The sequence below is a fragment of the Cricetulus griseus genome, chromosome 2 (genome assembly GCF_003668045.3).
Source record: "Cricetulus griseus strain 17A/GY chromosome 2, alternate assembly CriGri-PICRH-1.0, whole genome shotgun sequence".
NCBI classification, from domain to species: domain Eukaryota; kingdom Metazoa; phylum Chordata; class Mammalia; order Rodentia; family Cricetidae; genus Cricetulus; species Cricetulus griseus.
In genome coordinates, this window is record NC_048595.1 from 230,879,081 (window position 1) to 230,891,781 (window position 12,701).

Sequence of the window (12,701 nt, forward strand, 5' to 3'; positions counted from 1 at the left end):
GCCTAGAGACTAGTGAGGGACTAGTGAGGACACGCAGTTTTAGGGGTGTCTCTGGGATTAAAGGAAATATTTGATACCAGCTTTATACATAATAATAGATGTCTTCTGCGATCACCCCCACTGTTGGAAAGCTATTTAATAGGATGCTTGAATAAACCGTGGACACCAGCATGGACTAAGGGCCCTCCTGAGATGACAAGATGGATAGCTTTCTCTCATCCACACTCTCCCACTCAGGGACGGACCCAAGGCTGTTCGGCTGGTTCCGATTGAAGCCCCAAGATATCAGTCCAGAATACATGGCCTCTTGTATCGTGGGACTGATATAGGCCTGACCCAGCAGGGGACCAGGCCTAACTTCCAAAATCATGTCTGAAAAGTTCAGGCTTTAATGCTGATCAGCTCTACCTCTTTAAGGGACAGGCCCCGCCCCCTGGCAACAGTCAGGGCACGCACAAGAAAATGTGCTACATCACCACCACGTCACCCGCATGAGGACTCTGGGCATGTGTAGAACCTCAGTGCACATGCACAGTCTTCCCTTTAAAAGTCCCAACTTCCCTGCTGCTCACTTCTCTCTCTCTCTCTCTCTCTCTCTCTCTCTCTCTCTCTCTCTCTCTGCTTCTCCCACCTACGTGCTCTCTCTGCCTCTCCATGGCGACTGGCCATGACGGTCAGCCATTACCCCTGTTCCTCTTCTCTCTTAGTCTCCCTACTCTGCCGGGTCTTATAATAAACTAGTTAACATGTCTCATCTTGCTCTTTTCTCTTTTTCTTCAAAAACATAACAATGTCCCCCACCTGTTCTACTTCCTCTAGGTAGGCTCACAATACTAAAGTTTGCATGGTAGCTGAGGACCAACCACACACGATGACCATTTCATTTTCAAACCCTAAGAACAATCTTGGGCACATTTGCCTGTGTGTTCTTCTTGAAGTACAAGTAGGACAGTAAGATTAACAAATAATTATAGGTTTAAATGATAAATTGATTTTACAACTCTTTTGTCTTCTGCATAACCTATAGAGCCATTGAGGTCTTTGTGCTCATAGGTAAGCACTAAGGGAACCTGGAATGTTAAGCACACAGAGTTGTTTCTTAAAGGAATAAATGCTATAACTACTATGCACACAGAAGGCTGGTGCAAATATGTTTATTAGCCTTCTCACAATTGCTCCATCTGTATGGCTGGAGCTTTTCTGGCACTGGATAGTTCCCCAGACCCTTATTGTAAGCTCGTTTTTCTCAGCCAATCTATAAAAGCTGTTTTTATGGACTTTACAAAGAGTAAAAGAGATTTGTATATGCTCTGTTGTGAACATGGAATTGAGTTAATCAGAATAAGTTTTCACCAAATTATGCTGTGCTTAAATATTCCTAAAATAAATCAGTTGGTGTCAGACTCCAGGAGTTTGAATACCAGCTATTGAGTCATGTTGAATCAAACCGCCTTCTTACCTGTGGTCTTGTCACTCTGCTGGCCATGGTGGTCACAGAAAACCTTGTAACAAGCAAGCACAATATTAAAATAATATGAATAGGAGAATTACAGATACTATACTTAACTGTGCAGAGCATTCAGGATCCTTGACAGTCCCAGGAAGTAAAGGCGATGGTGACACTCAGACCAGAAGTTAGGGAATTTTCTAGGCAATCCATTGTTTGGCTTTGCTTAGAAAACTATCACTTATTTTAGGGCCACACTAAAGTCTTCTGAGGCACATTTTTTTTTTCCATTCAGAATTATAACACCATGATGAACTATTAGTACATTTAAGACGCTTGAGGAAAAGGAGTATCTGATGGCAAAAGGAAAGGACTTCATGAGAGCTACTTGTACACAAAATTCATTAGTGTGGGAGTCCTTAGTCAGCAGTTAGGGTGAACTCACTGATGGGGACCTAACAAGCACATCTTGTACGAAGTGCTGCAGTTCTGAAGAATATTAAAGGTGAACTTTGTCACAGACATCTGAATAACTGCAAGGAGAAAGCTCTCCCAAATCTTGCAAAAGAACTTAGCGAAAAGACATGACAGGGCTCTCATTACTTCCCAATTACCGTTTTCTGTGGGTCGGACAAGAATAAGTTCACTTTGGAATTATTAACTTTTCCTACTCCGAGTAAGTTCTGCTGTGGTAGAAAATACTGTTTGCTTAATGCTCCATCATCAAGCGCCTGGAAAAGCAGCTGAAAAGGGCTCAGTAACTATCTGTCATTTGAGCAAGAGGAGCATCTTTCAAACTTTTTAAGACCTTACAGTGGTGGGGCTTCATCGTTACAAAGGAGCTCTGGGAGATGCATAGAGTGAAGAGAATCGAAGCAGAAACGTTACCTGCAACCCAACAAGTCTACTTTTCACTCATCTCAGCCAAGTGTGTGGGCTGACCCGGGAACCACCCTCATTTGGGTATTTCAGTGAGCTGTGCGAGGCGCTGAGCAAACTCTGGTTTTGTCAGGGAAAGCCCATAGGGTCGTGCTGGGGTGGTGACAGAACACACAGCATGCCTGCATGTGTTGCAGGGTGGGACCAACAACTCCGGGCGTGTTGACTCAGACGACCACGCTGAAGACTGCTCCCTAAGCACGGAAGCTGTCTGGGTAGAAAGCAAGGCTCTGTGGCATGCCGTCCACAGAGGACATGCTAAGGACAAGGAATGAGCCTTGACGAAGCCCTGAGGAGCACAGGGCCTTTGGGGGCTCCAGACCCGGTGTGAGCCTTGGCAAGAGCCCTCCCTCCGCTGGGCCTGGCGGGGATGTGGGGTGCTGCCTGGGCTGAGAGGAGGGCGAGGCGACCGGGGTCCGACCGCAATGCGAAAGGCCCGCGCGGGGCGCAGGAGCTGGGAGCACCAGACCTGACCAGAGGGCGGAGCGCAAGGGATCATGGGACTTCCTAGGAGCGGAGCGCGCAGGGCCTGCTGGGAGAGACGCCAGACCCGAGCACGTGCGTGCGCGCAAGGCCTGCTGGGAGTTCGAGCGTGCGAGTTGACAGGAGCCCGGTCCCAGGAGAGCTCGAGGCTGGAGGGCGCGCAGGGCATCGCGGGGACCCGTGAATGGTGCTGAGGGGAGCACGGAGTCTCGCAGACTGAGGTAAGAGAGGAGGCTGTGGGAGGGAGGCTTCGATTCCGGAGGAGGTCAGAAGAGCCGCCGCATCCTCAGTGAGGCCCTCATGGCGCCCTGGGAAAGGACCACGCTGAAGGCCCTGGTTAACGAGAGGGTGCTGATTTGCGTCGGGATAACTTCAGGGCCAGGAAAGGGTTACGATTCTGTTTTTTTTGTTTGTTTGTTTGTTTGTTTGTTTGTTTTTTGTGCATGTGTCTCAGTTGTTGAAGCATTCCAAACACGGTGGTTTAAGGAAGCTGGTTTTGTTTAAGCCAAAGGTCACGCGTGGCCAGCACTCCTCAGATGGCAGCCAGAGGAATTTGATTCATGTGACCAGACTAAAGTCTACCCGCATGTGGACTCTGGGGCTAGTGGTTTCTTCTGAAGAGAGAAGATGGGTTTGGTTAAGGTTACATTCCAGAGTCCGGGTCACCTGCCGTTGGTGTATTTGTGCACCTTAGAGTACTTGGCATTGCCCACCTGCTCTACATTTACATTCCAGTTTTCTGTGATGTGAGATGCATACTTCAAAGGTGGCATGTGAATTAGCAGTTTTAAAATGTGCCCCCAAGTAGAAGTTTAAAAGCCGAGTAATTTCTTGAAAATTAAAACTACTTAACAGTTACAATTACAGATTTTCGTTTATGTAAAATAAAAAAAATAATGCATTCTTTAACCTTGAAGTGGTTCGTACAGAGAATCTGAAGTAGTGGAAGTCTTGGCTACATGTTTTTATTTTTAAATTATGTGAGAGGAAAGATTTTGTTTTTCTGAAAACAAAAATATAAGGATAGCCAGGATCTGTAGAATGAAATTATTAAACACAATATGGCAGATATATAGCAAGTACCTAGAACAGACTTTGGCATTTAATAAATTAGGCTTATTATTTGTACTTAAATTAGCCATTCAATTTGTGTTGTAAAACTGGAGATTTGGAATCTTGGGAGAGGTGATGAAATTTATTCCATTAATAGGTGTATAACTCTTTGGGTATAGTTTAAAAAGCATGGAACTACATTCTAACTGGATAATCGCAGAAGAGTATCTTAATAATACTTGTCTAAACACAAGTGATTTAGAAACCCATGAAGGTGAAATGGTGATGATTTTGTGGCTAAAGTTTACTAACTTGTTTTTATTTTCTTATTCTAACATGATATTGAATTGAATCTGCTGAGTTAGTATTGAAACCTTACGGCTGAAACTGTTTATCTGCCTTTTACAGCTATTTGTTTCTGAAGGTCTGGTTGCTGAAACACATAGTCAACAAGAGAATATGAATGAGTCCAGGCATCCGTCCCTGTTCTTTATCATTCTTCCAGATTTACACAGACTCTGTGCTGTCCAGATAAAACTGAGTAGCAAAGTGGCAGAAACAGAGATTAGGAGTACACAGATAAAGATGTGCAGGTAAAACATGTGTCTTCTAACTATGCTTTTAACTTTAAAAAATCCCATTATAGCTGTTGTAGAAGGGTATGTTAGATTACGGTTATAAAGAGATCTAAAATACTTGAGATAAATATCTCACCATTGAGTTGTTATATTTGTGTCCTCTTGCGTGCTTTAAAAATTTTGACTTTTCAGGGCTGGAGAGATGGCTCAGTGCTTGAAAGCACTAGATGGTCTTCCAGAGGACCAGGGTTCAATTCCCAGTACCTACATGAAGCTCACAACTGTCTGTGACTCCAGTTCCAGGGGCTGACATCCTCACACAGACACACTTGCAGGCAAAACGCCAACGCACATAAAATACAAAATTTTAATTCTCTAGAAGACTTAACTCATGAATTAAATCAGACTCTCCAAAAATACAGTAAATAATACATTTTACTATATACTCTTTACAAGGTACTTAAAGATACCAAAAGATTAATAAAATTCTAAACTTTGATGTCAAAACATGATAATGGAGAATGTTTCTCTAAGAATTATCTTGCAATTCTTGATCCAAGATAATCTGAAGCCTGATTATTAAGCAATCACTTGATTAGTTCCTTTAATTCTTTGAGGTACCCATAGAAGGACTGGAGACAATATTATATATTTAAATAACTACCCTGGAGAAGAATAAAACCTGTAAGGTTACTAGGAGCAAGCTGGATGTAACGGTGAATGTCCCTAATGCCAGCAGTCTGGAGGCTGAGGAACAAGGATCTCAAGTTAGAGGTATCCCGAACTATATAGCAAGATGGTTGCAAAACAACACAGTGCTACAGATGGAAATGGGGAGGACAGCCTGGGAGTGTACTCCGTCTTAAATCCCCAAGTGCATCAGGAAATCTGTACCCTTGTGGTTTGGGTGTAATTTAATTATACTTATTACAAATTACCTCTGTCCCCTTTGAAAAATAACTAAATAAGCAGAAAAGTGAGACATTAGAATAAGCTCCTAAATAATTCAGTAACATACAAGTATAGATGGTAGACAAGTTCAGTTTGAAAATAATGTGTTCCTTCTCCACAGGCAGTTGCTACTTCTTCATGAAGATATTCTTACAGCGCCTGTGCCTGGAATATTAAGCCAAATTTGGGTAGTGATGTCGGTTAGTATTTCTGATTATTGGGAGTGATATTGATAAACACCAATGCAAGTGTGATAGCAGAAGTTAAAGATGGTTTATGAGGACTAACCACCCCATATTTTAGTTTGAACGGATATCCCATTAACTTTGATGTGCCCGACATTTAAATCTACCTTGCGATTCTAAGTTAATATTTAGCTCTATCTGATATAAATGCTGAAATAAAGACCACTAATGAACAGAACATGTATGTTATGGTACAATGTGTAAGATAGCATGGGCTCCAATGCCTTTTATTAATATTTTAGTTATATTTAAGTTTCTCAGTGAGTCAACATTTTCATTATTCTTTGAGAATTTCATATATGCATACAATTTAGTTGAGTCACATTCTACCTCTACTTTTCACCCTCCAAATCTTTCCATACACACCCCCTTCCTCCTCCCAACTTCATATCCTCTTTCTTAAAAAATAATCCACTGACTCTAATTAGAGCACACATGCATGGTGATAGGGCTATCTCCTACAATGGTCATCCTAACAGGGACCATGCCCCTGAAGAAAACAGATTCTCCCTTCGCTAGTTGCCATCAACCCTCAGTAGCTACTGAAGAAACTATTACACAGCAGTCCTCCCTGACCTCTGGCTCATACAGTCTTTCTGTCTGTCCTTTCCTCCATGATGTCCCATGAGGCTTGCGGGGGAAGAGGGGGTGGGAGTATGATATAGTTTTCCCATTTAGGGCTGAGAAGCTCATATCCGTTCATTCTCCACACACAGACTAGCTGTGAGTCTCTGTGTTAATCACATCTACTGCATAAGAAGCTTCTCTACTGCATAATCTATTGGCATAGATGTAACTATTTAGATGACAGTTTGATACCATGCCTGTTTAGAAAAATAATTTCTACTAGGCTGCTAATACTTACATTTCTGTCATTAGTAGGTTGAAGCCTTTGGAATTTAAACTTCTATTTAGGTCCATTTTCCATATTCATATCTAAGTATATCTATATATTTAAAAGGTGTCAAATACTTATATGAAATTTATTTGGCTTTTCTTTTACGTGGCTTGGAGATCATGTCTATATCAGGTAACTTTACCTATACAATATAGAATGATAGCCAAAATCTGCACCCTCTGTTGTATCTTGCTTAAAATATTAATGTACAGCAATGTATTATTACATATCTATGTTAATTCCTTTTTACAAATGTAATGTGGACTTTCTGTTACAGATACCATTTTTTAAATCTGGGAGACTTAATGCCTATATTGAAAAATATGAAGCTAAGGTATGTGTTCAGAATAATAAATAGGTGTTACATTGGTTGAATATTCTACTTCTTTTACTCGTGTCCTAGTGTGTTTTCTGTTCCTGTGATAAAACACCATGACCAAAAAGCAACTTAGGAGAGAAAAGTATTTATTTTGTTTATACTCCCATATCACAGTGCATCATCAAAGGAATTCAGGGCAGGCATCCAAGGCAGGAACTGAAGCACAGACCATGACCATGGAGGAGGTCTGCATACAGGCCTGCAACATGGCTCACTCCACTTGCTTGACTACCTGCCAAGGGGTTACAGCACCCATACTCGCCTTGGCCCTCCCACATCAATCACTAAATTTTAAAAAATGACTTACAGACTAGCCTAGAGGACAATCTGATGGAGGCATTTTCTCAGTTGAGGTTCCCTCTTTCCAGATGACCCTAGTTTGTGTAGAGTTGCCAAAAATAAATGAATAACCAAAACCTAACCAGCACAGTCAACAAACAAAATTTGAAGTGTCTTTCTCACAAGTTTTTGTTATAAATGGGAAAAGACCTCAAGATTTTTCTAAACAATTATTTAAGGACACAGAGAGAGGAATTAATGGTTCTTCTCCATTTTTACATGGGAAAGAAAAGAATCCTGAGAGATGGGATTATTGCCACAACTATATAGCTAATATATAGAGAAACAAAATTATAGACTATATTCTACTAATGGTGAGCTTCTTTACAGGGAGAAACTTGGTGTGGGGTGTGGGCAGTACATCAGGCTCCAGAGAGTAAGCACATTGTGGTGGGAAGGTATAGATGAGAAAAGCAGCTCACCTATGTCACCCAGGTCGGGGGGGGGGGGGGGAGGAGAGAAAGAGAGAGGAGAGAGAGAGAGAGAGAGAGAGAGAGAGAGAGAGAGAGAGAGAGAGAGAGAGAGAGAGAGAGAGAGAACTCTGCACTCTCAGGCTTTCTTCTTTTTCAACCTGGCCTCAGCTCCAGCCTGTGGGGATGGTACTGCCACATTCAGAGTGGGTCCTATCCCCTAGGCAGTCCTCTTCTGGAAATCCCCAGACACACCAGAAAGTGTGTTTTACTCATCCTTTTGGCACTTCTCAAGCCAATCAATTAGACAATTAACTATGGATTTGTTAAGATTCCTATCATCAGGAATAGTAAGAAATAAATATCCCCTCCCTTAAAAAATAGTTTTTGGAAGAAGTCATGTCTGATTTTCTTATTTCTTCCATAAAGGTTTTATGAAACTCACCCATAGGGCTCTCTAGAACTTAGATCTTGAAAAAGTTAAAGAATGGTTTTATTTTAACAGGTAGAGCTATTAAGTTACTTCAAAGATTTTGTCCTTTGCATTTAAACTCTCACATTTGTTTTGATAAAGTTGCTTTGCTGTTCTCTTATTTCATCTATTGTAAATCTGAAGCAACGTCTCCTTTCTGATTTGTGTTTTTTTTTTCTTCTCTTCTTTTTCTTACTCTCTGATCAGTCTGCTAGATAGTGGACAATCATTGATAGGATTAAGGATGAAGCAATGTCTCCTTTCTGATTTCTGTGGTCTTTCTGATTTTCTTCTCTTCTTTTTCTTACTCTCTGATCAGTCTGGCTAGATAGTTGACAATCATTGATAGGATTAAGGAGGGGGATTTGGTTTCATTGGTTTTTCTCTATTGTTTTACCACTTTTTATTTCATTGATCCTCCTCTCCCCTTGGTCTATAGTATTTTCCTCTACCTAATTTGGTTTTGTTTTATCCTGCTTCTTTTAGTTTCTTAAAATGATGACTGTTGTCACTGAGTTAAGAACTTCTTTCCTTTCTAGAACAGTGTTGTACATGTTCTTTAAGTAGTTGTCTCCTTTAACTTTTCAGTTTCAATGCTTCCTAACACTGCTACAAATAGGCTGTGTGGTTTCCAAATGAGGGTTTCCCAGGGATCTATTTGCTGCTGCCTCATTCAATTATTATATAGAAAGATGTTCTAAAGCTCTAATTTTTAAAAATATATTGAGTTTTTAGTGTCCAGAGTATAAACTACTATAGATTTAGTAAATGTTCCTTCATCTTAACAAGAATATGAATTCTGATCTTATTATAGTATTTAGTATCCTATAAATGTCAAGTGGGTCTCATTGGCTGATAATGATAGATATACTACATTCTTGTTTTCTGTTTGCTTGTGCCAAGGTAGCAAAATCTCTTCCTATAATCGTGGAATCCCCAGCAATTAATACTGGGAAACAATTTTTGGCTCTCACTTTTCTGCCTGTCTTTCTTACAGATTTTTCTGAATTATATTGAATGCCTATATAGCAAAAAAAAAACTGGGTTTTCATTCTGACCCTCAGCAGTTTCCTCACATGTGTGTGCCAGTCCTTACTCAGCAGAAAACACAAGGAATCTGCTGGTCTGCAGTCTGTTCTCTGTAGTGTTGTCCTCAAGCACTTTCTAGCTTCTTTGGCTTTCTGCAGACTTTCAACTCTATCTCTTCAGTTCACAAAGACTAACAGACTCTCTCCAGATTGTTTTTTTCATGGCCATATTCTGGCAACACCCCTCTTTATAGATTGCCTCTTCCATTACCACAGCCTGAAACCCTTCTTTTACCAATAAACCTGGAAAAAGTTATCCTCTATAAAAGCAAAGTCAACAAGATAGGCTCTGTGGTTTCCCCGGGATCTTCTTGTTGGCTATTCCTCTATAGAGAATAATACTTCTTCATTCCATAATGGCTAGTATTTCATGAACCACTGTTGCAAATAACTTGCCCAGTTTTCTTTTTGTTTTTAAAGACTTCAAGTGGGAGAAATAAATCCAATTCCAATTACTTGGGAGTCAGCAATGAAAGCCCTAATATTAAAGATTAACTCTATATACATAGATATGTATTTGGTTGCATGTGTGATTTTGTATTTAGCCATTTCTAATGAAAAACTACAGGGAACAAAATGAACAAACCGTGATATTCTTGCTTGAGTTCCTCTGTGTGGAGCAGAATACATGGAAGTATTCTGTTTAGGTATGCTTAAGCCTAAACTGACGAAGTACAGTTTAGGCTTAAGCATAAGCAGGAAGTTTTGGGAAATAGCATTGCCACAGTGGTAGCTTCAAAATGAGTATCTCTTTTAATTCTTTAGCCTAGTTACAGGAACAACGACAATTTTGATCCAGAATTGCATAGTTTATTGGATGTTGATCTGGGACTGCAGATAGTTTATTGATGTGTAGCAATTTCTCTTAATTTGCCCAACTTTTCTTTCTGTTTTAGATGGAGGCTCCACAAAGAGTAATTCCTGTCATTCTTCAAAACTGCCTTTCATATTCACTCACTGCTCGACTTGCTCCAGCCTGGAATAGAACAGGTCATCTCTTGGTACAAGGTGACTTCGTTTGCCAGTCATTTGGACTGTCTGAACTACACATAGATTGATTCTATGTGTAATCTGTTCTTAGCTCCAACTCTACACATTCTCAGACAAGCCCACAATAACACCACTGTCATCTCCTTACATGGGGATAACATACAGAGGCCTGTTGATGCTGCTTTAAAATGTTTTTATTATTATACCACTTGGGACTTAAGAATAAGTATGTTATGAAAGATTTGATAAATAATAAACACAGATTGTCAGTATTGTTGGGCCCAATGGGCCATCTTGAATTACTGCTAAAGTCTGATGGTTTTCTAAGTATTTTATAGCAAGAGATTAAATTTTTGAAGGAAGAATTGGGTATTTTGGTCCTTTTCAGGGAACAGATACTTTTTGAGAGATTATATTTTTCTAAGAGCTGTCATTTGATGTTTGTTTTATAGTTTTCATAGCACTGCAAATGGTTATGTTTGTTAATAATGATTATTTCTGAATTATAATAATGTGGTATATTCTGTGAATTTTTTAAGGAAGAGATTTTCTTTCTCATATGGGAAAGCAAAGTGCTGTTGGTAAGTAAAACACATAAAACAATAGACAAAGCATTAATATTACTAACAGTTCTTTAAAAACTAATGTCAGATTGTTACAATCTTGATGGTTACCATAAGATATAATTACAATCAGAATTCACCTAGAAAGTTACTTCTCATTAAAAATATGTATTTACCTACTTGAGAAAAAGATTCACTTAATTGGGAAGAAAGGTGTACTTTAATATTCTCTACATAAGAAAATGATTATGAAGATGTTTAATTCTGCAAGTATTTTAATATATTTTCCAAAATCATATTATCTAAAAATTGTATTACTTATGTCAAAGTTTATTTTTATTAGAATATTATTTTTCTCCTGAAAATATTATCTAAAGGAACATAAATCTCAAAGATAGACTTTATTATAACATCCAATCTAATTGATTGCTCTGCATATTTCATTGAGGGTAGGTAGGTCCCTAAATAGTAGTGCTGAGGTAGCAGATGGATGGGGATCATGAACCCCCAGTAGGCCTTAATAAGGAGACATGGCAGGTCCCCCCATCTTTTGAACATAGTTTTCAAATCATCATCTATAACCTACGAGTACTGGAGCTGAGCAGACTGTCCTGCTGAATCATGTTTCTTGCCTTGCACTAGTTCAGTGGCCATGGCTCTGAACTCAACCAGGATGAATGAGTTTGTTACCTAAATTTAGCTTCACTACACTAACATGAGACCTTAGCTAGCGAGTCAAGATCACAATTTGGAAGAATAAATTTCTTGGGCTCCTGTTAGAAGATTGTTTTTGCTTTTGTTTAAATGTAATGTACTTGGGTAAAACTCAGGCATTCTATGTGTATACTCTCCAAAGTTTACAAAGTCAAATCAGCCTGGTAACTGGTGGTCTGCTCAGGAAAATACCTTTGTCAGCATCCTTGAAGCTTCCAAAGCCTGTTCAGATGCTATCTTCTTCCAAGGTCCTCATGACTCTGCCATGTCAGCAAAGCTTTATGTATGAGAGAGTAAGGAAGGTCTCTAGGAGGAGGTCTAGTGAATGACTGTCAGGTCAGACGTCTGGTGTGAGATGTCACTGGGATTTAGTTTTAGATGTCAGATTTGCAAAAAGTGTTATTGAGTGTACTATAAGCTGTAGGAAGTATTATCTTTCTTACTATCATCTTGTTGTAGGACTTCCCTCTCATGAATATCCTATTGTTTATATCTTGTCTTTGAAGTGTAATTTGTAGATGACCATACTTTATTATATGTGTAAAAAACTATTCTTAGTGTATAAGTTGGATAAAGTAATATGTGTTACTCAAATGCTTCATTTGATATGATAGCATTCTAGAAAATTCATGATTCATTCTTTTTCAGTATTAGACATCAACGTAACAGAAACACAAGTTTGTCTAAGTATAGAAGTCTATACTATCAGATTGCCACCACCTGAGGTACAAAATATTTGATTTCTATAAGTCCTGTATTTACTATATACTTAATGTATGCATGTTATTATTAGTAACCTGCTATTTAATTTTAATTTTTAGCATGGACGCTGATAGGAAAGGTTTTGTTACTAAAATACTTGCAATTTTTTCTCTCATCTGTAGGATATACATATATACACATGTAGACTGTCTGAAAACAGCAGGGGACTGTTTGGAAGTTAAAGGAAGGGGGGGGGGACTAGCGGGAGTGCATGGTAGACAAAAGAGACCACTAGGGTGACTGTGGACAAAGTACAAATATACACTTAAATTCAATGTCTTAATAAAGCCCCTTATTTTGTGCTAACATTTAAAAGGGCTTAGTGGTGGTTTGTTGTTATTATTTGTTTAGTTTTGGTGTTTTGAAACAGAGTTTCATTTTATAGCTCAG

The 12,701-nt window shown here is 39.4% G+C and overlaps 1 protein-coding gene across 1 annotated transcript in view; it reads left to right on the forward strand.

Moving 5' to 3' along the window:
• Window positions 1-4,381: 4,381 nt before the first annotated feature.
• Window positions 4,382-12,701, forward strand: part of CUNH18orf63 (chromosome unknown C18orf63 homolog) — a 38,931-nt gene continuing 30,611 nt past the window's right edge. Inside the window, exons 1-6 of the mRNA XM_027403756.2 lie at window positions 4,382-4,515; window positions 5,573-5,651; window positions 6,872-6,928; window positions 10,179-10,290; window positions 10,812-10,853; window positions 12,198-12,274. Of these exons, the coding sequence (XP_027259557.2) occupies window positions 4,382-4,515; window positions 5,573-5,651; window positions 6,872-6,928; window positions 10,179-10,290; window positions 10,812-10,853; window positions 12,198-12,274 (501 nt within the window). The remainder of the gene's footprint in view (window positions 4,516-5,572; window positions 5,652-6,871; window positions 6,929-10,178; window positions 10,291-10,811; window positions 10,854-12,197; window positions 12,275-12,701) is intronic.